Source organism: Saccopteryx leptura, chromosome 12, assembly GCF_036850995.1.
Source record: "Saccopteryx leptura isolate mSacLep1 chromosome 12, mSacLep1_pri_phased_curated, whole genome shotgun sequence".
Classification (NCBI taxonomy): Eukaryota; Metazoa; Chordata; class Mammalia; order Chiroptera; family Emballonuridae; genus Saccopteryx; species Saccopteryx leptura.
In genome coordinates this window covers 9,045,602-9,071,261 of record NC_089514.1, presented here as the reverse complement: position 1 = coordinate 9,071,261, position 25,660 = coordinate 9,045,602, and the positions used below count along the sequence as shown (strand labels likewise).

The 25,660-nt window shown below is 48.2% G+C and overlaps 1 protein-coding gene across 2 annotated transcripts in view; it reads left to right on the top strand.

Moving 5' to 3' along the window:
* BMPER (BMP binding endothelial regulator) overlaps window positions 1-25,660 on the top strand; it is a 239,872-nt gene that overhangs the window by 22,643 nt on the left and 191,569 nt on the right. For both annotated transcript variants that reach the window (XM_066353770.1, XM_066353769.1), the window contains exon 3: window positions 12,675-12,774. In XM_066353770.1, coding sequence (XP_066209867.1) covers window positions 12,675-12,774 — 100 coding nt within the window. The remainder of the gene's footprint in view (window positions 1-12,674; window positions 12,775-25,660) is intronic.

Below are 25,660 nucleotides of genomic sequence, written 5' to 3'. Positions count from 1 at the left end.
TCCCAGGTCCTCATCAGTGCCCGTTAAATCGCGCATGGGTTGTCTCCTGTGGGTCTCCCTAATAGAATGTCAGCTCTGGGGGAGGTGGGCTCGCTCATGGTCACGGGGTAGTCCCAGGGCCGGGACAGACGGTGCTGGGCCCAGTCAGTGCGTAACTGTGGGACGACTGAGTATGTGCCGTTTGTGTTTAATTTTCTTATTCAATAATTTGAAGACCTCATTCTTTTCCCCCCAAAATAATTTATGACTTTTTTTTTCTACTTTAGACTCTGATTTTGCTGTAACGATTTTTCCCTAGCGCACGTTACTTTGCATATCAAATCTGGTGGTGGGAAAATTATACAGATATATGGATTGGAAGATGATAAGTTGTCTCCAATGACCAGTAATACAATCGTAGTAAAATATATAGTAAGCAGTAATCATTATAAAATGAAATTTCTTTCTATCATAAACTATTTTTAAAAAATTGACATTGGCCTGATCAGATGGTGCCACAGTGGATAGAGTGTCGACCTGGGATGCTGAGGACCCAGGTTCGAAACCTCGAGATTACCAGCTTGAACGTGGGCTCACCAGCTTGAGTGCGGGGTCACTGGCTTGAGCGTGGGATTATAGACATGACCCTGTGGTCGCTGGCTTGAGCCTAAGGTTGCTGGCTTGAGCAAGGGGTCGCTGGCTCAGCTGGAGCCCACTGGTCAAGGTACCTTTGAGAAGCAATCAATGAACAACTGAAGTGAAACAACTAACTATGAGTTGATGCTTCTCAGCTCTCTCCCTTCCTGCCTGCCTGTCTGTCTGTCTCTATCTCCTTGTCTTGCTAAAATATATATATTAGGATGATCACTCAGTAAATTATATAATGTCTAATCACTAGGGTGTACACCTGAAACTAATATAATATTGTATGTCAACTGTAATTTAAAAAATAATTGAAAGGGAAAAAGAAAAAATAAAAAAAAATAGATATTACTGTTCCCATTCGGTAGCATGATAATTATTGGTTTTGGAATATAAATTAAAATTCAGTATGGTGGTGTTTTATACTTTACCTGAAACATATTCTCCAGGTGAAAGACTAGCAAAATGTTAATTATTATGATTTCGTGGGACCACACGAAAGTGGCTCAAAGCATCTTCCTATGACCTCCATGCAACAGACTGCTCCGCTGGCAGTGCTGAGCTGCGTTGACACGGCGGCACCTGAGTTGGAGTGTACCGGAATGTTGTCACTGAAGCAGTCTCCTTTTGTGGGTTGTTACAACCCACGGTGCTGACATATGTAGGTCAAATTCTGCCTCAGTGAGATAACTGTGTAACAGAACTTTATTTTCGACTTACTCAGCGCCTCACGTGGTGTCTAGAGAACCAAGATGATTTGGATGATTTCCGGGAGTTTGTGGCAGTGAGATTTGGTGGAAACTGACCTTTTCCTCCCCCGGACTCATGGACGGCTGCGTGCTGCTCCTGTTGCAACACGCTAGGTGCTTGCTGTTCGTACGCTCTGGCCCCTCTCCCTCTTGGACTGTAAGCTCTTGTAGGGCAGAAGATGTAACTGATTCATATTTTCTGTTCCCAGCAAAACCTGGCACAGTGCCTGGCCCACAGCAGGGGCTCAAAAAATATTTGTTAAACAGATTCATGGATTTTTAGTTAGAGAGATTTAGATTCTGTCGTGCAAAGTTTTAACCTACAGAAAAAAAAATATCCAAGTTCGGAGCCAATATGTCACATTTTCTAAAGGCCATTTGTCTTCTGTTGACACTTTTGTCTTCCTTTTAGATATTAAACCTTCTGCCAAATTGTTTTATGGTGAAATACTTTTAAAAACCAATTTCCTTCTTCTTCTTTTTTTTTTCTCAAATAGGCATATGTTATGAATCTCGTTAGCAACAAGTTCATGTTAATATTCTGTGGGTCACTAGTCACTTTCTTTAGAACACCTGGATCAGAAGTGGGTGATTTACAAAATTAGCACCCTGTTGATTGTCTGATATGTTTAAAAGTGGAAGCGAATGGATAAACACTCCATTCTGAAGCGATGGGATCAGTCTGTGGCTTCTCCAGCTCTCTCTGACATCTGCGTGTGGCCCAGGGGAAGGCCTTGGTGATGAGCGCATGCTGCTAATGGCCCTGGTGAGTGAGTCAGACCAACCTTCGCTCAAGGGGCTGCCTTCGTAGGGGGGGCGCTGTTGGAGGCTGGCGTGTGTTGTCTTGTGTCTCAAGCTCAGGGGCTCCTGTCACCTTGCTCCCCTTGCCTGGCACTCCTCAGGCTGACATTGTACCCTCTGCGGTGGGCACCGACCGACCGGTGTGAACCAGCCCAGGAACAGGGACCGTTCCAGCATCGGACGCAGCACAGCGGCCTCCCCGTCACCCGGAGGCAGGCAGGGTGGCAGGGACCAGCTCTGCAGCCTGTGGTCCCAGGGGTCCCTTTGAAAGCCTCCGCGATTGCCGGTGGTCGGGGTCAATTGCGCAGATGTCTTTAAAAGTGTCTCAGCAGTGACCAGAAAGTTACTTTGTCAAGATGACAGATGGGGGCTCCGAGCGGCTCCTCCACCCTGCCTGTTCCCTGCGACGTCAGCTCCATTTACTTGTCAAGATCAGGTATTTCTGTAGCTCCCCACTGTGCGCAGGGCTCTCACTGGCAACCCATGGAAAATCTATCCTGTTCTGTGAAGAAATCGGCTCCGTGGCTTGCTGTGGACTCACAGGAGTGAGGAGCGTGAGAGGACCGGGCGAGTCCTGCCCACTGTGGGTGGACACGTGCCCGTGAGAAGCCATTCGTGGCCGCCAGTCACCCCGGTGGGACCCAAGTGGGAGCTGAGACATTCTGTTTTACTTTTTTGGAGTGTTCACCCTTCTTCGGCAGAGAATCACATATGTGCACAATTAAAAGGGTCCACTGAATTCTCAGTTTCTCTGTAGAGGGCCAGGGAGCCCGGCTTCTTATACTGTGGCGAGTCCACACAGAGGTGGCTGAAACGACTCCCCAGCTCTCCTGCCGCGTGACACGTCACCACCCCTCCCGGAGACGTCGCTCTGATTTCATGATTATTGTTAGGTCTTTAGCCCTCACTCCACGCTCGCTCCAGTGTCCCTGCCTACCTGTTCAGCAGCCTCCGTGCTGTTCCCCTCCTTCCCAAGCCTGGAAAGCCCGATGTCCTCCTCTGGGCCGTAGGTCCTGCCGGTGGCCAGACCTGGACCCCTGTCATCTTCTCGACAGTTCAGCAAAACTCACCAGACAGGCATGAAAATGTTCAGAGTACTTCACCTCCCCTTTCCCTTTTTTTTTGTTTTCTTTTTTTGGGCACAAGAAGAAGCTGATTCATTATTTGTCATGGGCTGAAGGGTGCCCAGCAGCGTAAAATCACAATCAAAGATGTTGGGGTGGGGTGGCTGGGCCCCTTGTCCATGAGGCCGGGTCACTCTTCAGGACCCTGTTCCCCTACACCCTGGTTCCTGCCCTGGACGCTTCTCTGTGGCGCTGACTGCAGCCCACGCTCTAGCCGTGTGAGTCCCGCTCACTTGGGTCGACTTGGGACTTTGGGCACAAGGAAGGAAGGATTCTGACAGGTACGCCTGTCCATTCTCCTGCCTGGCCCCTGGCCCCTGGCCCTGTCCGAAGGGGACATACACAGTTCACCTTCTAGTTCTCCAGTTTGTTTCTGGGAGCCCGGGGACGACGGCAGAGCCGCCTTTGTGACAGGGGCCACCGCACTGAGTCACTGCTTCCTGTTCCGTGCGTCCCGGTCACCCCACCGCCGGGGGCCGGCAGACCCCTTGCTTCTCAGGACGCATGCGCAGCAATAAAAAAGCGGGCCCCGCGACACGACCGTTCTTGGGGCCGCTGCTTTTATCTGGTGGTTATTTCTTTTGTGTCCTGCCATCCGGACGCTTCGGTCCTATTTCAGAATACTAGTTAAACAGCACGAGGAGCTGCTGCACACCACCCTGCTTTACATCAGAGCCGTGCTTGACTCGCCGGGACATTCTAATGGCCCGTGTTTCTTTGTTCGGAGAGTTCCCTGAGAAGGCAAAAAAAAAAAAAAAAAAAAAGGGAAAAAGAGACAGACCTAAATCCTTAAACAGCCGAGGATCCAAAAACAATCCCTCCAACAAAGGAAAGCCCATTAAAAAGGAATTGAAATGTTAGGTCAGTTAAATACAAAAAGGGCCTCCTTATGAGTCCCCCATTGCTTCTGCTGGCACGTGTCGTATTTTCAAGGTGCGGCATCGGGAGAACATGTCATTTCGTGATGTATGAGGGCCACAGGTCACCGGCGCATCATCTCTGTAGAGGGTACGGGCACGAAAAGCCACGATGCTGGCCTGACAGAACAGCGGGGGGTCTCGCTCCTTTTCTCCCTCCTCCCCCCCCTCCACCTTTTCCTTTAATCTCCCTCTGTTTTGTGTTGCAGAGAAGTGGATTTCTTCATGGGATATGACTTGTTGCAAAATAATCGGGGGGCCCCAGCGGGCTTCATAAAGTCTTTTAAATGGCTGGGCTTCAAGGGCAGCTTTGTTCGGAGTGTGCGCTGTGCGCTGGGGCGAAGGGGGCCGTGTTTGCCAGCGCCCAGGTCTCTGGGGCAAAGGCTCGCTGAGCCCAGACAAGGGGGAAGAGAGAGTAACAGTCCCAGAAGGAGTGCAGTGGATTCTGGCAGGTTCTTGCACGAAAGTGTCAATGTTAAAGACTCCAAAAGTACGGCCCGCGGGAGGCTGCCAGCCCCCCCCCCCCCCCCCCCCGGGAGAGACACCCCCGTGGCTGGGATCGGGAAAGAAAACGAACGAGAGGCCCGGCAGGCTTTGGGTCCGTCTTGCAAATGGCCAGGCGCTCAGACTCTGAGGCTTGTTTTGAGTTTCTAAGTCGGAGACTTCATCTGTCTTTCCCGACGAGGCACTATTTTTGTTTCCGTCTTCCAAATGAAACCATAAACCACTGAAGTTTATAATGGTCTGAAAAGGAGGAGTGCTTCACAAAGGCAAACATTTGAATTCTTCGCTGCAAGGAAGGGACGGCCCGTTTTAGCCTCTAAGCCGAGCTGTATATACACCGTAGCGACTGCATGAGCCGCTCTGCTATCTCCGGCCTGGGCCAGCCATAAAGCGGGCGGATGCTTTTCCCCATCAAGTAGGGGCAGCTCAGGGCCTTCTCCAGGCTGTTGCAAGGGTTATAAAGGACATACCTAATACATGCTCGTTACCGTCTGGGAAGGAGTCGATTTTCTGTGACCAGCACGTGCCCTATTCCCTGATAGCCCCACAACCTGCGCGGAGAACTCTCTGGCCTTTCATTGCTAGGTGAGAGGTAGTTCAGTTCTCTAGCCGGAGTTCGGTCCTGTGTGGCTTCCACTGTCGAGGGGATTTGCAAAAACAGCGGAGTGGTGGTGGGGGTGGGGTTTAGAAAGCTCTGGAAATGCTAGTTTATGTTAAAAGCAAGGGCCATGGGCATCTCCCACTTCTCCTGCTGACCTTCCTAAATGGGGAAGAGATCTTGGAAAAACCATTCTCCTGGACTGTGAAGTGATGGTCATTTTCTTTATCAAACATCATTTCTTCACTTAAAAAAAGGATCTCCCCCCCCCTCCCCGCCCCCCAAATTTCACTGAGCTGGAGTCGAGGCCCAGAGCCTTGCTCTTATAGATGAAGGCTTTGTAGTGGACCAAAATGCCTTTTCTTTTTCTTTTCTGTTTTTTTTTTTTTTTTTCCCTACCAGCTCCTTCTGTTCAAGAGTTATGGGGAAGTCAGTGGTACTATCAGTAACAAAGAACAAGGCAGTAAAAGCTTAATTAAAATAATAAATTATCAGTCAAATTTAATACTGCCATTGGCAACCACTGAGCTATCTCGGTGTGTCCCCCCCTCCCCCCCGCCCCCGGGGCTCCCAGTCCCCCAGTGATTATTTTCTAAGAGATGAAGGACAGATTGTGTCCTGAGGAGACAGGCAGGTACAAGCTTGTGTTGTCTCCTCTTCCACAGGTCATCCGTGCTTGCAAAGGATCTCCCCTGACCTTCTGTTCCAGAGAGGGGAATCGCTTTATCTTGCATTTTTAATGATCAAAATTGGTGACAAGCCATGGAACCCTGTCTCCTCAACCTCTGTTCTTTCAGCTTGCTGGAATGCAGATCTCTACATTCTAGACCCAGAAGGCTTTGAAGTTGGGTCTGTTATACCCCAAGTTTTGGCCCATCCCCTTCCACGTCACCTTTCACAGGTCACCTTAGAACAAGAGACCTTATGTATCTTGCCCCAAGTGACCTGTCTTGCCCTGAAATTTTCCAGACTAGCTCAACTACATGCTAATCTATTCCTAGAATCCCCACTGTCATGTAGAAGCTAACCTTATACTAATACGATACACCCATAAATTTTCATGCTGTGCTTCAGTGACTAGCGTCCCTAGCCGGCCCCTTAACTCGGGTCTGGGAGCCAGGTTGAGTCCCCAGGTCCACTGCTGGGCAGCTCTCTGAAGGACCTGCAACACTGTAACTCATCGTGCGCTATTTGTCTCTGTAAATCTTAAGAAACTTGCGAGATGGATGAAATAATGTCTGCAGAGTTCTTTAGAAGAGCGGTACTGTGTAAACATGAAGTATTATTCTTCTGTTTATGAGAAGTTTTATAATATTGCCTAGGAGAAATTGCGAACTGTGTTCCAAAGTACCATAAAGTTCCCTTTGGCTCTTCTGGGGCTGGAATTGGGTTACCGTGGGGCACTTCAAGGAGAAGTTGACCTCCATGACTTTGTGCGTGGGGAGACTCGAAACCCCAAGGAGACTTATGTTTGCTGACATTGGGTCACCTTCCTCGGGAAACTTGACACAAGACATCCGTGTTCCTAAAAAACAGATTCCTCTGTGAGCCATTTCCAGACTCTCAAATAGTAAAACACTACTGTGTGTCTGCTCCGAGTGAAGTCTTCAACCCAGAGTATTTAATTAAGGGTCAGAGTATCCTGTTTGTCCTCACCGACCGTGATGGCTTTTGAGTCAAGTGGCATTCTCTTCTGTGAGTCTCCCCGGGCACCAGAAGTGACCGCAGTGTTTGTGTCATCTGCTCACGTCCGATGTCCTGTTTCCTCTAAGACCGTGTGGGTTTCTGAAAAGTAGATAGCAAGCTTGCAGAGTGACTGCTTTCTCGTTCCCAGAGCGCTGAGCACAGCGGCACATGGGCCAAGTCCTGGGTCTGGCGGCTCGAGACTTTCCACTGATAAACTCCTGTCCTTCTCAGAGTCCTGGGCACCTACCCCTTGGCGGTGGCTGATGACAAAGGGACTAATACGAGTCCCTCCCACCCTTTTGGATATTTACCTTTTGATAGGGCAGTTATTTAATTTTTTCTTATTTTATTGATTTTTAGAGAGAGAGAGGAAGGGAGTGTGAGAGAGAGAGACAGGAACATAGATCTGTTCCTGTATGTGCCCTGACCAGGGATCGAACCGGCAACCTCTGCGCTTCAGGACCATGCTCTAACCAACTGAGCTCTCCAGCCAGGGCTTGGTAGGGCAATTCTTGAAGGCAGCAAAATCGACAGAATCACTTCACAATTAAGACAACAGTGACAAAATGACAGAGGGCCGTGTGCGTGTATTTACGAGAGCGGGGTAGCACGGAAGGTCTATAATTGAGGACAGAGAGTCATTTGTATCTCTGGGTCCTCTCTTATGAGACCAGTACCACCTGGCCAGCGTGCCTCTTTGACATACTGCCTGTTGTTCATTTAGGCAGGAAAAAAAAAAAATTACAACTTCATGGCCGTCTTTATTTTCTGGAGAAGGAGCCGGCACTTAGAATCTGCTCATTCTCCAAATGACACCAGGCGTTGCTGTTGTGGGGCCAGGAGTGAAGGAAAATCATGAGATTTTCTGAAGAGGGGCCACCCGTGACCTGCCCCCGTCCCGATTAGGCTCGGACAGGTCAGCAGGCGGGACAGCCGTATTTTCATTTTTATTCTTATTTCAAGAGGTTTTTCGATGCTGTTTCCGTCTAAAAATACAGTACCTGCCGGCTGACTTTTGTCCTCCCTGGTCACGCTCATCGTATTAACTGCTGGGTTTTCCTCTCCACATTTCCTCTATTTTAATTTTATTATCTTAAAAATAGAACTAGGAGGTCAGGCAATACTTTCCATGTTCCATAAGAGGATTGGTCCTGGACGGATCTTTGAAGAAAACGTCTTCAAGACATTGGCTTGACATAGAGCAAAAACATCTCACAAACTTTTTTTTTTTTTTTAATGGTTTCTCTGAGGAAAGCAAACAAGAACATCTCCCAGTGGCAATTTGTTATTTTCTCTGTCCCCTTCCCCCTGACATTGGTGAGAGTTCCTTTCCCTCCACACCAGACGTTGCAAAAGGCTCAAGACAGCAATTTGCAGGGCTCTTGGCGACAAATGCCTGAGGCCAGGGAGCCAGGGAACTCTGTGCTGCCATCTAGTGGCCTGTCTCTGCCACAGCAAGCTGCTTGCCAGAATCCTGTTTGAACTTGGCTTTGGCGGCAGCTGTGGTTTGGCTTGCATCCTCACGGAGCTCTGTTGCCAGCTGTGTAGATTCTTTCTTTCTTTCTTTCTTTCTTTTTTTTCATTTCCACTCCCTATGCCCCCTTCCATTTTTGTATGTTGGCACTTAATTTCATGTGTCTCCAGAGACTACATTTTGGGTTTTGATAGATTCGGTCTTTCAGAAAGGAGACAAGAATGCAAACGGATGCCTTTGACAAGGACTACATCACAGGCGAGGCGACCTTCGAAGGGCATAGGCCCTCCGGGAGGTGGAAACTCCTTACTGCTCTTCTGCACTGGCCGGGTTGGTATTTGAGAGGATTCTGACATTTTCCTACACTGCACATTTGCCACCGTTCGTTCCTGTCCCTTAGATCTGGGGTGACTCCAACTCACGCAGGAGTCTTGGGGAAAATTTGTTTAAGGATGCTCTGGCTTCCAGAGGTGTGATTGGCACAGATACCTGCCGATACCCTGAAAGGTACAGCTTCCCCGGTGACTGGGAGGCGGACCGTGTTTGGAGACCTTCCCATGGTTGGTGAAGACGCAGCTCCTTGGAATGCCCCTGCTCTTGTGAGACAGCTCATGTCACACCTGGGGAGCCAGCAAGAAGGTCCTAACCTCCCTGGGGCCCCAGGGCCTGGCAATTGTTTTGTTTTGGGTGGGAAGTAGCAAAGTGTCACCTGTAAGCGCACCCCTTTGGAGTCAGGCAGGCGCCTGTTTGTGTGGCCCTGAGCAAGAATCTTAACCATGGTTCTTTGTCTGTGAAATGGAGAGGACAAGGAATTGTGTGTGTGTGTGTGTGTGTGTGTGTGTGTGTGTGTGTGAGAGAGAGAGAGAGAGAGAGAGAGAGAGAGAGAGAGAAATAATGTATGTAAAAGTCTTCGCACAGAGCCTGGTGTAGAAAAGTGTTGGGTAAGTGTGAAACAGTGTCAGAAAATGTGTCTTGCGTGAAAAAGTGAACCAAATGAGTCGTGACCTTGAACCAGAGCAGAGGAGGCTTGGTGCCCGTGGGGGGTGAGGAGGCCAGTGGAGATGGATACGTGAAGGCATGGCTCTGCGTGGGCCACTTGCCACCAGAGCGCCTGGCTTGAAGACCAGCGTTTCCATCTTTTGGCAAACATCGGGGAAAGTTGAAGCGGTGGTCTTAATTAACCTGGGCTTGAATTTACTCTGTGGCTGCTGGACCCGATTAAGGGGCCGGAGGAGTCAGCCGCTCACCAGCGAGGCTCTGGACTTTTCTTTCTTTCTCTGAGGGGGGGCCTGGGATTCTAAGCATGTGCCCCAGGTCCACGTCAGCCAGACTCCAGGGCGATGATCGGAGATGGCAGCTCTGGACCGACGTGACCTTTGGTAGACTATTAAAAAAAAAAAAAAAAAAGTAACTCCAAGTGTTATTAGAAGGGAGAAGGAAACCCCCACCAACCTACAGCGAAGGTTTAGGTTTGTTCCCTGTGTGCGTGTGCAAAAAAAATTCCAGATGTGAATCTACAGACCATCTGGTTGGAATCACTCTTGTGCTGGACTGTAATTACCAGCTATTTATTATGAACCTTGGGATCCTGTTATGGATCTTGACTGGCTCCCACGTTTCTAATTTAGCAAGGAGTTCCTACATGTAAGAGAGTGTGTGTGTGTGTCTTCCTCTTTCTCAGACCCCAGATGGAGACTTCACACCCACTCCGACTGCCCTGGGCGCTGTGCACTGCCTGTGTCGGGGATCCCCTTTCAGAGAGGATGTGTACTCGGGGGGTGGTCCTTCCCTCAGGCGGCGCCAGGTTTGCAGAAGGCTGGAGTGACAGAGGCTGTCACCTGGGAAGTGTGTCCCCCTCACAGCCGCCTTGGGGCAGAGGGAGTCGGTGTCACCCTGCGGCTGCAGGAACCGTGCTTTGCCGAGCAAAGTCACCGTTGACAGTGCCGATCCCTGCACGCCTACCCGGTCATCGTTCTGGATTCCTTTGTGGAGGGAGACGATCACTGTTCAGTTTTTGTAATTTCTTTCTTTTTTTTTTTTTTGTATTTTTCTGAAGCTGGAAACGGGGAGAGACAGTCAGACAGACTCCCGCATGCGCCCGACCGGGATCCACCCGGCACGCCCACCAGGGGGTGATGCTCTGCCCACCAGGGGGCGATGCTCTGCCCACCAGGGGGCGGTGCTCTTCCCACCAGGGGGCGGTGCTCTGCCCCTCTGGGGCATCACTCTGTCGAGACCAGAGCCACTCTAGCACCTGGGGCAGAGGCCAAGGAGCCATCCCCAGCGTCCGGGCCATCTTTGCTCCAATGGAGCCTTGGCTGCGGGAGGGGAAGAGAGAGACAGAGAGGAAGGAGAGGGCGCTTCTCCTGTGTGCCCTGGCCGGGAATCGAACCCGGGACTTCTGCACGCCAGGCCGACGCTCTACCACTGAGCCAACCGGCCAGGGCCACTGTTCAGTTTTTAAATATGCTTCTTTAATGTGCATGGTGACCATACCTATGTATCCCACTTGTAACCTAAGGAGAGTGATGGAAGTAAAGGCGAGTCGCCGTGTCTCGATGCCTCCATCCCGATGAAGAAGAGAGGGGGATGGGAAGGGAAGAGCTTTGGAGTCCTTGTGGCGGACACCTGGGGTCAGGCTGGAAGTTCACCAAGGGACTGTGGACATCCCGAACCCACCCCAGCCGAGAAAGCTGAGGGTGTGATCTTAGACCTGCTTCTGGGCGGGAGTTTGGTGCGCAAGCCTGGCTTGGACCCCTAGCTCTTCACACACACACACACACACACACACACACACACACACACATACCTCCCCTTGGTTTTGGACCAGAAATGACATCGAAACATACTGGGTACACTCATGTATCTCCCAAGGTCATTGTCAGCGCTGAGGTAGAACTTCTCCCGCATACATTCCAGAAAGGGGCTAGGGTCACCGCAAAGGGACAGCAGGTCAGCCCCTCCTCTCCGGTCTGCCCCCTGACCAGGCAATGGACACGTGGTCCCAGCTTCAGTCTGGGCGGTCTGGGGCCAGCTCACATTTGTGAGTTCACCTTGAGATCCAGCCCCACGACCGCGAAGCTGGGTGATCTTGGAAAAGTCCAATACCTTCTCTGAGCGGCAGTTTTCCTGGGTGTGTGGACAGGGGATCCTGGTGATATCTGTCTCGCAGGATCTGAGTGAGAACGAAGGCCACAGCCCCGAGCCTTCCGCGGACACTGGTGAACAGAGCTCAAACCTGGTTGAGGTTCTGAGACACGGGGGTTGGGGTTCCCGTGAGTTCAGCCTGCAAACGGGCAGCGCCACCCCGTTTGGGTCCCCTCCAAGGCCCTGGAACAGCGAGCCTCTCCGGATACAACCGAAGATGCAAATGCTCGCCCTCCTTCATTAGCATACGTGAAGATGCAAATGCTCGCCCTCCTTCATTAGCATACGTGAAGATGCAAATGCTCGCCCTCCTTCATTAGCATACGTGAAGATGCAAATACTCGCCCTCCTTCATTAGCATACGTGAAGATGCAAATACTCGCCCTCCTTCATTAGCATACGTGAAGATGCAAATGCTCGCCCTCCTTCATTAGCATACGTGTGCTAATAGAACGCAGCTGTCCCCGGGCTGTACAACGCTGACCACTGTGTCTGTGCTTGGCGTGGGGAATATTTTTTTTTTTTTCCTCTTACTGAGCCGACTCAATGCTCAACTTTGTCGTTATTTGAGTTGGAACTTTAGATTGCTGCATTTTAATGCACTCTCCTCGTAAGGATTGTTGGAACGGCCCGTGTGCAAATATTTTTGTTCTCACGATGCAGTCCTGGCCTAGGTAGCCCAATGGGCAAAATATGATTTACGCAAATATTATGGTTTCTAGAGCGCATACTAAAAGGAAACCTTAGAGCCGAGCGGCAGAAAGCCGGCTCCCGGGGCTCGGTTATCTGGGTTCGGCTGGCTGGTGAAGAAGGGGCTTTTCCTCCCTCCCTCCTCTGCCCTCCCCCTGAGGAAGCCCTGTGTCCCCCGGGTGGACGGGTCTGCGCCAGAGAGAACAGAATCCTATCTGCTGTCACAGAACTTTCTTGCCGAGGGGAAGGCGAGGAAGGGGGACGGGGGGGGGGGGAGGCTGAGAAGACCTCGGCCGTGTGCTGGGGTTCTGGGGGTTCTCGTCGGAAGTTGATTTCAAATGTCTCTTGTCTCCTTTTGCCCAGAACAAGGAGGTGACCTGTAAGAGAGAGAAGTGCCCCGTGCTGTCCAGAGACTGTGCCCTGGCCATCAAGCAGAGGGGAGCCTGTTGTGAGCGCTGCAAAGGTGACTGATGGCCTGGCCGCTGCCTTCTTTCGGCTGTTGCTGCAGACATTTTCATTTCTCTTTCTCTTTCCTCAGCCTTTGGCTGGGGGCAGCTGGGTGTTGGGAGGGGAGCTGGTGTGTGTGTGTGTGTGTGTGTGTGTGTGTGTGTGTGTGTGTGTGTGCTGGGGACTTGCCTGGCAGAGGTCTGAAAGTATGGCCAGCATCTGCCTGTTGGGTTTACTTTCTAAGGCGAGTTGTTACAATGTCACGGAGGAGGCGTTGCTGTCGCCCTGCCCGTCTCAGCCAGAGTCCAGAAGCCCAACCTTTATCCTTTTGGTCTCTAGGACATTTTTTCTTTCCTTTCAAATGAAATGTAAGCGTTTTGACTCTGAAGCGTCCCTAAAGCACCCGTACTCCAGCCTCGTGTCCCGTGGCCTGGGGCACACGTGTCTGTCTCTCCTGGAACACGCCGTTTCCTCGTCGGACCCCTCTGTCCCAGCTCATGTCTTCCCTCCACCCGTCCCGAAGCGGCGGCTTCCAGGTTCCCCGGCCCTCAGCTGTCACTTTCCCCTGACAAAGGGAAGGTCACACAGATACTCGAGTGGTGTGTCATCCGCTGTGTGAGGGCAGGACCCAGGTCACGCCCTAGCATCTCCCGGTGTGTGTTAGCCGATGTCGGGGTCCCCGGGAGGTGAAATGAGCACAGTGGTTCAGGATGTGGGCTCTACAACCACACCACCACCTCCTCATCGAACAGCCCTGGGTTGCGGAGTGTTCCCTAGAATGTCATGTCCACTGGGAACCAGAGCACGTGACCTGATTTGGAAACCGAATCTTCAGAGATGTAATTGGTTAAGATAACATCATACTGGATTAGGGCGGCCCCAGATCCAGTGTGTGACTGGCGTCTTTATTTGAAGAGAAGACAGACGCACAGAGACACGTGAGAAGGTGGCCACATAACAAGAGAAGCAATGTGAACCCTGGGCTCTGTTCCCTGAGGTCCCGACTCGCTCTGCTCTGGGGAGGGGTCGAGGCCCCTGTCTTTTTAAAACGCTCCCAGGAGATTTAGTGTGAAGCCTGTATGTAGATGCTCTCAAGGAGTTCTTGACCTCGTACCAGGTGATTTCTGTCGCCACAGAAGAATAGACATTTTAGGAGGAGAGATACCTAAAAAAAAACACTGAAAAGACCTCTTCCAGAAACCAGGTAAAGAAACAAAAGCCCCCCCCCTTTTTTTTTCTGTGAGTCTCTATATTCAATGACAATCCTATGAACTTTTCAAAACACACTATTATATGAAATCCACATGTCTGATATTAAGGCCAAATTGTTTGTTAATAAATATTGTTATTCTTGCAAACTATAATAATTTTTTGCTAAGGACAATAAAAAACAAACAAAAAACAAAACCTGACCCTATGTCCAGTGAACAAACAAATAAGCAAACAAAAAGCCAGAGAGGCAGAAACTGGGGTTAGGCCACCACAAGCCGGGGGTGCCTGGTCTCACTCGGAACCAGGGAAAGGCCCTAGAGCACTCAGATGGAGCGCGGTCCTGCTGATACCTGGATTTTGGACTTGAAGTCCCCAGAAGTATGAGAGAATCAATTTCTGTTGTCGTAAGCCACCATGCTTGTGGCAGTTTGCCACAGCAGCCCTGGGAGCCTAATACCCTACCCTTTCCACTTGGGCAGGTGACCGCATGGGTCCTCTCTCTACCTGGGTTCCCTCATCTGTCACATGAGGATAATAATTGTGCTGGAAGGAACCGAAAGGGAACATACAGTCAAAGTGTTCGGCACAGTGCCTGGCGTGTAAAGCTTTCTCAGTTAATATAAGTATAGTAGGTGCTCTTTAAATACTTGACTATAAAAATGCATTTTCCGAGTCCTTTTGGAGTAGGGTTTTTCTTTGACCATTTGCTCTCCTTATGTTTTGATTTTTTTTTATAACTATTAGAATGAAGGTATAAGAAATAAAGTGAAGTAGAGAATGAATGGCCAAAATGGCCAAGAAAATATAACTGAAATGTTGAAGTGCGGGGGAGTGCTGATCACAGTACTTTCCCAGGTACTCAACTATGTAAATAAATGGAGGCGAAGAGACTTGAACCTCAAGAACTGGCTCGCCACCTCCCATCACTCACTGAGGCTTGGTTTTTCTTTTTCCCTCCAATGTCTGTCTCTTCCTTCTTCTCTTCCTTGGTAGGATTCTTTTTAATTTTAGCTTTAGTTAGATACTACTACATTAATACAATATCGTACTAAAAATTTAACTAGTAAAGGGGAAAGAATATCTTCTGACCTACAAAACGCTACTCCTCTCTGAAATAACAGCTGTTATCAATTTAGTGTCTTCCCCAGACCTCCTTTTTCAGTTTATTGTACACACACACACACACACAATTTTGTATATGTGGTTTTATTTTTGCACAAATGGAATTAAACAGTACATGTCCTTTCACGGTGAAAAGACATCTCAACGATCCTATGACTTAGAGAGTTTCCCTTGCCGGTTCGTGCTGCCGTGTGCATTTCAGAGCACAGGTGCACAATAATAACCTAATGAACATCTCCTTATTGATAGATGTTTAGAGGGTCAGTCTCTTGCCACGTTGCGGGAAACCAGCTTGCCATTCCTGTTGTGTGTGTATGTGTGTGTGTGGGAGGGGGTGTTTCTCAAGGACGGACACCCCGATATCCAAGTGCTGTGGAAAGAGACGGACATTGATTAAATTGTAGCGGACCTCACTCGGTGGCCTCCCCAAAACACCAAGGCTGATGATCTCCCTTCCTGTTCCCTTCAGGGTTTTAAGTGCTTTCTCCCCCAGAGATGACCGACTAGCAGAGGGGCAGTCTGGCCCACAGCAACATGTGGACGAATGGGCTGATTTTGCCTCACCAACTTGCCCACACGGCCGCAGCGCCCACACAGTGCCCACATAGCCAGTTTCTCGTTATTGCTTCCCCGTGCCCACTTCTTCGCCAGCTCTGTTCTGGATTCTCCTGTGTGAACAGGGGTATTTTCCTCCTCTTCCTGTGGTTCTGTGAGAAATGCTACCAAGAATCTCGCTGAGGGCCGTCAACAGCTTTTATGATTCTCAGTGAAATACAGACAACACTGACAGTTGTCAGCAAGACTTGTACAATTTTTTGTGCATGTGTGTGAGATTTGGCCCAAGGCTGAAGAACTCCAGTTATGGAATCCGTTCCATTTAGAATAAAGGCTAAATGGAGAAAGGGGTGGGGGGTGATGTTTTCCTTGCCTCTGATTTCATTGAGAAACACCGTTATTGTCATCTTCAACATACTAGTTAGCAAACACACTCCGCATTCGAAGCATTTGAAGGCTCTCGGAGGTTATGCCTTTTTGTTTGTTTTGATACACTGAATACGGGGAAAGCGTGGAGAGAAGGAGGCGTATGATTAGTTCATTCTTTTTTGTGGAAAGTTCACTAAGAAATTTGGGCCATTTACACTTCCCCAGTTATGCTATGTTTATGTTTATATCTATGTTTTATTCTATGTGTACTATCATATATTTGGGCCGCTCCTGTAATGAGTGTTAGTAGTTTATTCATAATTATTGGAGCCTAATTTTATTTTATTTTATTTTTATTTTTTTTTGTATTTTTTCGAAGCTGGAAACGGGGAGAGACAGTCAGACAGACTCCCGCATGCGCCTGACCGGGATCCACCCGGCACGCCCACCAGGGGCGACGCTCTGCCCACCAGGGGGTGATGCTCTGCCCCTCCGGGGCGTCGCTCTGCCGCGACCAGAGCCACTCTAGCGCCTGGGGCAGAGGCCAAGGAGCCATCCCCAGCGCCCGGGCCATCTTTGCTCCAATGGAGCCTCGCTGTGGGAGGGGAAGAGAGAGACAGAGAGGAAAGAGAGGGGGAGGGGTGGAGAAGCAGATGGGCGCTTCTCCTGTGTGCCCTGGCTGGGAATCGAACCCGGGACCCCTGCACACCAGGCCGACGCTCTACCACTGAGCCAACTGGCCAGGGCCTAATTTTATTCGTTTTAACCTTAAAGTACAGAAGTTTATCTTTACTGCATCTTGGTATTTATGACCATGGCCATTCTTTATGGGTCTTTCCTGGGTCATTCCTATTCTTTGAGGCCAGGACGCTGGTCAGTGACATTGTTCCCTGTGAAAGCCCCAGGCCTTGTGGGTTGTGAGGTGTGAATGATATGGTTGATTATAAGAGCTTGAACTCCACCTGTTATCTCTGCAGCAGCCCAAAGAGACTCGTTTTCCCACAGTGCTGGATACTGGGTTGGTTGGCATATGCTCATCACTTAGTTCTCACAACAGCAGGTGATTTTAACCTTTCTCATTTTACCTGTGCGAAAACTAAGAGCCCAAAGCAGTTAAATCATCAGCCCAAAGATCAACCCAGCAAGGTGTCTGTGCCTTCAAGGAGGTTGCTTTGCTGGAGGGACCAAAGAAATACCAGCCCTGGGAGAAGTTCTCCGGGGAATGAGGGAAGGGAAGGAGGACAGATGGTGGGCAGGGGATTGGGAGTGAACAAGAAGGAGTTAATCACATCCACAGAGGGCCATTCAGGGGGTGGCTCCCAGGGAGAGGGGGGATCACGGTACACACAAAGGCATGAAATAGTTCTTAGGCACCGCCTGCCACTTACAATCACCTAGGGAACTAGTTAAAATACCAGTTCCTGGGCTTCCCTCCAGAGCTATTGAATGAGAGCAAATCTGGAATCAGTTTTTGTTTGTAGGTTGGTTGTTGATTGGGGGAGGGGAGCAGGGTCAGATGAAAAGGCCAGGGCATTCTATCGCGATCCCTACTTGTCTTCCTCCGAAAGAGATGTGGGTCTGAAAAGGCAAATCTGTTTGAGGACAGACATGTGAAAACTCGGATTTCCAAAAGGGTTCTTGAGGTTGTGTGTGTGTGTGTGTGTGTGTGTGTGTGTATGCATTTGTGTTCCTGTTTGCTTCAGACTGCTCATAGGATTCCTTCATTCATTCCTTCAACAACTGTTTACTAACCCGCATGCCAGGTATTTAGGCATGGCACTGCTTACCAATTGCCCTTACCTTTCAGGAAGCCAGAATAGTCTTTAAAAAAACAAAGTAAGTCAATTATAAGTAACTCTTCTCAGGCAAGTATTTCAGTGTACTTTTTCAGATTATTTTATGAAAATCATGGCTATATACATTTTTACCCAACTACCTAACAACGGTGCACAAGATTAATTTGAAAAAAAAAAAACCCTCAATATTGTTTGATGAAAACAAATGAGATCATTGAGATTCAAACGGGCAGTGTTGGCAGCTTTTCTGTATTCACTTGGACCGAGACTCGCCCCTTCACTTGGGGCTCTTCGTAAACAATAACGTGTTTGTTATCTGAATATGTGTGTGTTGTTCGTGGATCATGAACAAAAAAGGTACATTTCAAACATGTATCGGTCCAATTCCATCTTCTTCATTTACAGCAGAAAATATTGTCTGCAGTCCTTTGATGAAAGATCTAAGAATATATAGTCTTTCATTTGTCAAGTGGGGTTTATTTTTCCACAGTCTCCTCTTGTCTTTGACTTCTTTGTGCTCTCTCCTGTTTTTCTATGAGTTGTGATTTCACGGGTTGCATTTTTAAATAGTTTAACTTTTATATTTGATTTTTTTTTTAAAAAATATATATTCTATGATGTCTCAGAAAGTGAAAGGAAAGAGGTAAACTATGAATATTGGCACACCAATTTCCAAAATTAGGATAGCCATCCTTGATTCCTGCAAATAAGATTTAGAGAACTAAACAAGCATGGAGAATTTTTAGGGGAACTGGGCTCATGTATACAGACCAAGTACTGATCAGAGGAAAAGGGAGCAATCATGGCAGAAGATTGGGCCTTATTAATTATAGCTCACTCACTTGGCATCCTGTGCAAGGTCAAGAGGAGGAGCCTCTTCTCAAGGTCACCTTGAGAATGACCTCGAAGATGACCATGACTTTCAGAATATTCCCATCAGGTTGTTTTGAAGGGAGCCAGTCACTTACCATATACAGGTATGAGGATTTTAAAGAAATTCCTAGCAACTACTGACTTCTTAAAAGACAATCTCAGAAATAACCAAAAGGAAGACTGATCTACCCAACTGGTGGCATCACCATGCAGTTACTTCACTTTCAACATGTTTCAAAACCATCACTGTGACGATATTACATTTCCTATATGCATCGTATCTGTATTACTTCTACCTCTATAAAGGAAGTCAGGCTGATTGCCATGGTATATCTATTATACATTAGAAAAAGAGGCAAAGAGTTAGTGACTTGATTTTTTTTAATAAAACTTAGGAGAGTCGGATGTAATCACAGGATCTCTTTCTCTACTGTATGACGCCTATAATTATTTCAACAATAAAAAATATATATGTGCAATTATATTTTTACATGACTTCATTATAAAGCAGAAATTCTGTTTGCTCAGAAAACTTACTGCGTAGGACATGTTGTTAAAATTATAAGAAAAATTGTACTTCTCATTTGGGAAAAAAAAAAGAAACCTAAAAGAAATCATCACACTCTCTTTGTTGACAGAGTAAACTGTCCTATTGTTTAAAAGGTTTAAGATGGAAAGGCTGAGAGAGCCGTGCACGGGTCCATCTGTTTGCTTTAGACCAGACTGCCTCTGGCAGTTGCAGCCAAGCATCGCCCAGACAAGAGCGGCTCTTCTCTCGACTCCTGTTTTCCTACCCTTAGTCACAACCAAATTCTCGGTGGTTATTCTATGTATGATCATCCCGGATGCAGTTGGTATAGCTTTCACATCCCAAATAAGAAGTGACCTGCCCTAGTCCTGGCTGGTTAGCTCAGTGGTAGAGCATCAGCCTGGTGTGTGTATGTCCTGGGTTCAATTCCCGGTCAGGGCTCACAGAAGAAGCATCCATCTGCTTCTCCACCCCTCCGCCTCTCGCCGCTCTCTCCCTCTCTCTCCCCCTCCTGAAGCCATGGCTGGGTTGGAGCAAGTTGACCTTGGGTGCTCAGGATGGTTCCATCCCTTTGCCTTAGGCACTTAAATAGCTTGGTTGCTGAGCAACAGAGCAACAACCCCAGATGAGCAGAGTATCACCCCCTGGTGGGTATACTGGGTGGATCCCTGTCAGGGTGTATGCAGGATTATGTCTCTCTGCCTTCCTACTTCTCACTTAAGAAAAAAAAAAGAAATGACCTGCCTAAGGTCAATGGTCTATCAGTCATCTTAATGCAAGGGTCGGGAACCTTTTTGGCTGAGAAAGCCATGAACGTCACATATTTTAAAATGTAATTCTGTGAGAGCCATACAACGACCTGTGTATGTTATGCTTTATCCAATGAAAATTTGGTGTTGTCCCAGAGGACAGCTGTGATTGGCTCCAGCCACCCGCAACCATGAACATGAGCAGTAGGAAATGAATGGATTGTAATACACGAGAATGTTTTATATTTTTAATGTTATTATTTTTTTATTAAAGATTTGTCTGTGAGCCAGATGCAGCCATCAAAAGAGCCACATCTGGCTCGTGAGCCATAGGTTCCCGAGCCCTGTCTTAACGGTACTGTGAACTAGATTTAGAGAATATGTTGATGTCGATGTACACAAACCCCAATCTCTAGATAGTCACAGATGTTGTTGTCTTCAGGAGGTGGTGACTTGGTTATTGTTCTGACTTAACAGATGGGGAAACAGATGCTCAGAGAGGTGAAGTGCTTTGGTTTCCAAGATCACTGGGTTGTGAGAAGTTGCAGGGCCCAGGCTCGGAGGCTCGTTCTGCTTGCTGGTGTCACACCGCCTCTGAGATGAGGAGGAGCCTGGAGAGACCTGGAGGCCCAGGGGGGCTTTGCGGATGAAGGAGAGGGGGACCGGGCATGAGTGCTGCCTGCTTCAGTCTGCCACACCCTCCGGGGTGGACCAGCCATTTCGCAGGAAGCATGCAGACAGGAATCTTTGTGGAGCTAATTGAGGACAGCATGTGGCTGAGGAGGCGGTGGCTTTCCTTACTAATTGACATTCTTTCGGGAAACCCCAACTTAATTTTTTCTCTTCCTCTTTGGTGTCTGTGGTGAGCTCTCCTCTTCTGTGAGGATGTGTGCCTGGTTTCCTTACGTCGTCTTAATAGACAGTGCAAAGTACACAGCGGCATCTGTAGTAAAAGCAAAGCTTCCCCCCACTCTCGACCCGAGCCATCTTGTACCCTTTCCCAGAGACAACCATTGACTGGGTTCTTGGGGATCCTTCCAGAACCAGTGTCCGCATACTGTGTGTGTGTGTGTGTGTGTGTGTGTGTGTGTGTGTGTTTCTATTTCCAACCACAGAAGTCCCCAGGAAGTTACTCCTGGCTATTTTAGTATGGAGACTCCAATCCATCTCTTACGACATCTCAGGAAAGTGCGCTGCTTTGGAAAACATCCCCACTATTGCGCTACAGCGTTCTAGTGACAGGGTCTGTTACCATGACTTACAGCTGAGGAGAATTCATGATGTGTTTCTTGATGAAAATTGTTAGGTTACAGAATGCCTGCCTATGCGTTTTAACCGGTAACTATTTTAACCTTTAACAGTATGACTAATTTTATCTACCCAGCTCCAGAAATCTGAGTGGGAGCTGTTAATATGTTTTTAAAGATGAGAAAAAAAAACAAAACACACACACACACACACACAAAAAGTACAGGGCTTTCTTTTTCACTCTCCTTTTCTCTAACTGAAAAAAGCTGTATAAAATGTTATATTTCATAGATTGGTTTCCCATAATGTAAACCAGGCTATTTTGGCATTTAAATTAAAATGACCCTATTTGTTTGAAACAATTTTATGAACATTAAAATCATCCTTTACAAAAATCTGTTTTTATTGTTAAAAAACTGGTAAGAAAATGTAAAACAGAGGTCGGCGCTCCCAGCCAAGTTTGTCCCACTCCGTTTATTCAGGGCCTCTGGTTTTTAGATTCCGTGGGGTTTTGGAAGGCAGTGAGTGGAGAGTTTGTGGTTGCCTTTAAGTTAGAAGATTAGATGTCCAAGGTTTGCTGCTGTGTTGGGTGCACCAGTTTCCATTTTTCTGAAGAGAGCAAGTTGAGAACGTTCCTCATTGCGATGGAGGAGGCTGGTGGTGGCCCAGGGCTCCCTGCTGAATCGCTGGTTCTACAGCCAGAACCTCTGCAGTGGCCCCCAGCCCAACAAGGCCACCTGCACCTGCTGATGGCCAGCCTGTTCACGTTCTATTGATGTACAACGAGGTATGACAAACTTAGTGGTCTAAAATAACGCTCAGTAATCATCACGCGGTGTCCGTGGGTTAAGATTCTGTGCCTAGCTTAGCCGGGTCTTGCAAGGCTGCAGACAAGACCAGCCAGGGCTGGGTCTCATCTGAGGCTCAAGGTCAACTTCTAAGCTCACATTTGTTGGTAGAGTTCAGTTCCCTGCGGCTGCAGAATGGTTTGCTTCTTTTTTTTTTCTTTTTTTTTTTTTTTTTTTTTTTTTACAGAGAGAGAGTCAGAGAGAGGGACAGACAGACAGGAATGGAGAGAGATGAGAAGCATCAATTATCAGTTTTTCACTGCAACCAACACCTTAGTTGTTCATTGATTGCTTTTTCATATGTGCCTCTGCCATGGGCTAGAGCAGACTGAGTAACCCCTTGCTCGAGCCAGCAACCTTGAGTTCAAGCTGGTGAGCTTTGCTCAAACCAGATAAGCCCGTGCCCAAGCCGGCGACCTCGGGGGTCTGGAACCTGGGTCCTCCGCATCCCAGTCTGATGCTCTATCCACTGCGCCACCGCCTGGTCAGGCGGTTTGCTTCTTTAAGGACAACAGGAGGACATCGTTCTACCCTGTAGAACCTATTATTAGGTCAGGCCCGCTCAGGATCATCATTTTCCTTTTTAATAACCCCAAGTCAAATTGATTAGGAATCTTAATTTTATCTACCAGAGAGCACCATCTTTGCCACGTGACACAACCTAATCGTGGGAGTGACATCCGTCCTGTTCACAAGTCTCGCCCGTGCTCCAGGGCAGGGCATTTCACACAGTGGGTCTATCAGGGAGTGGTCATCTTGGAGTCCGCCTTAAAATTCAGCCAGCCATACTCAGAGGAGTTTCGGGATGCGTGGCAGGTAGAAGTCTCTATGGAGAATGGGGAGTAGAGCTGAAAGATAACTCAGGGATCGCCGCACACAGTAAGTGCCATCCCCTCTGCCTTGGTTAGGTGGCCACCAAGCCCTGCAAGGTCCTGATTATTCCACTATCCTCCTCTCGTTCTGGACTCTTCCAGGTAGAAGACCTCCTTCTCTTGCTCCCAGTATTCTATGCTCGCTTCCTGTCGTGAGGCTTTGCACATACTGTTCCTTCTGCTTGGGATGCTTTTCCACCCTATGTCATGTAGTTAACTTTGACTCTCTCTTTACTTTAGGCATCACTTCCTGGCCTTCGTGGCTATTTGCCATAGAACTAAGGCTCTCTCCTTGACACTTGGCACAATTATGACTCAGCATTTTGATTTTCTGAAACTCCCACTGACTCGGAAGCTCTGTGAGGGCAGGGACGCCAGTATTGTCCTCAGCCTCATCCTTGTGCTTGGCACACAACAGTTAAATATCCTCTCCCAGTGGAAAAGGGAAGCAGGGAAAAGATAGGAAAATGAGTCCCATTTCAAACCTTCCTCGATCAGTATGTCTCTCGCGATGTCAACGGCATATTTAGTGTATTACTGCTGAGCCGTATACCTCTTTTTTTAATAAATATTTTATTTATTGATTTTTTTAGAGAGAGAGGAGTGAGAGAGAGAGACAGAGAGAGAGAGAGAAGGGGGAGGAGCAGGAAGCATCAACTCCCATATGTGCCTTGACCAGGCAAGCCCAAGGTTTCGAACCGGCAACCTCAGTGTTCCAGGTTGACGCTTTATCCCACTGCGCCACCACAGGTCAGGCAAGCCGTATACCTCTTAACACATCGTACGTTCATTCTTTCTGGGATTCCGAAGGGCTTTAAACAGTTGAGTGAGAATTGTAGGGAGACAGTAAGAGTGGATAAATAGGAATGAAAAGTGGTTGAGTCTACAGACATACCACTCTGCACATGACAAATCTCATCTAACCTTGGAGGGAAAATGGTTGAGTATCTATAAATCAGTCCTGGCACCTGGTACTTCACTATGTCTTCACTTACATTCCATGGAGGTTGAAAAGAAATCCTTCAAGTCACCCCAGCCTAAGCGCATATTCATGTGGTAGTGGCTGTGGTATATTTCAGTACTAATAGGCGCAGGGATAATTAAGTTGTAGTTCTTAGTAGACCTTTCGTTGTGTTCTGCAACGTTACCAAATCCGTTACGCAATTACGACTTCAGATCTTCTAGGTGCCATCATTTTGATAGAGTTATCTTCTCCCTTTAGTAACATCCCATCAAACGCACATCTAATTTGGCTTTGACTTTCCTGCAGCTGCTCTTAAAACGGTTCTGTGACTGCCTGTCACTTGCCCACCACGCAGAGTCAACCGCTCTGCACTTGAACTCACGTGATCTCCCCGCCCCAACTCCTGTCTTGGGAATGCAATCGCCGTGATGCTTATCCATCACAAAGTATCTTGGAAGCCAAACATCATCTCCTCTGAGGCTTCTGTTTGCCCCATTTCGTGGAGTCTATCAAACTGGGAAGAACGAAGCCAGGTATTCTGGATGGAAACTACCTGGGAAGAAGTGATTGGACATGGTAGTCCCCCACATCTGTCTAGGTTCTCTTTCACTTGCCAGTTCAGTTTGCCCACTGCGAGAGTGAACATATGTTGTGGGTGTGACTGACATCTATTTATAAAGATGTCTCAGTGTACCTGCTCCTATTTGTTATTTTAAAAACGAACAGGCTGCAGTTATAACCATTCTTACTCGGCTTTGATCACAGAATAATCTCGGTCTCTTCAGAAGCTGACACTTTTTTTATTTTAACATCAAATGTTCTAGATTTGCTCTTTGAAGGGAATCTCATCTTGAGAGAGCTCATGTGCATTTGCCTTAGGATTCTGTCTGAGAGAGAGGCCTCGCGTTTACCGGGACGGCTGTGATGACGAAGGTGAACAAGGTACATCAGTATGTCCATGAACTTGAGTGCCTCCCTCACTCGGATGAGTTTGTTTATACCAGAGCCAGCTAATTACATTTCCAGTAGCTTAGTTAGTGGTGAAAGGGCTCAAGATGTGTATCTGCAGACATGCGCGGGCACCGGCCAGCGGGTGCTGAACGCATTTTGCACCCTTCTGACGACTTGGGAATGTCTGGGCATTCTCTGAGCCACACCTGGGACAGGCAGAGGGACCAGGTTTAAAAATGCACTTGATGGCTTTGATGTCTTAAGTTCTGGGAGCTGTGCCACGACCACCTTGGCGAGGCTGTGAATGCAAGGGGGGAACACTTCGAACCTCTAGAAGAAAGGCCACAGAGAGGTGCTAAGTGACAGAGGCAGGGAGCTTCTGTGCCTTGGGACCTCTGCGCTGGAGGACAGTCATAACACCCCCTTGGTCTCTTGAAGAATGAAGTGAGAGGGGGCTGGACGTGGAATTAGGTGTGGAATCAATTTCCTAGTCTGCCACCCGTAGTGACTTGACCTTGGCCAAGTCCAGGTATTTGTTCTTTTGTGTCTGGCTGGCTTCACAGACCTTAGTGCCTCCAAGGCTCCTTCGTGTTGTTGCAGCCTGTGTTATTATTTCGTTCCTTTTTAAGACGGAATACTCTTCTGTTGTATGCATACCCCGTGTGTTGTTTATCCATTCATCCATTAATGGACAACTGCCGTTGTTTTCACTGGACATCTGTGTTCTTAGTTAGCCCCCAGGTGGGAAGCTTGGGAGCCACTGGAATGAAGGTTTTCCTGGTTAAATTAGGAGTTTGTATCTACCAGGTTTAGG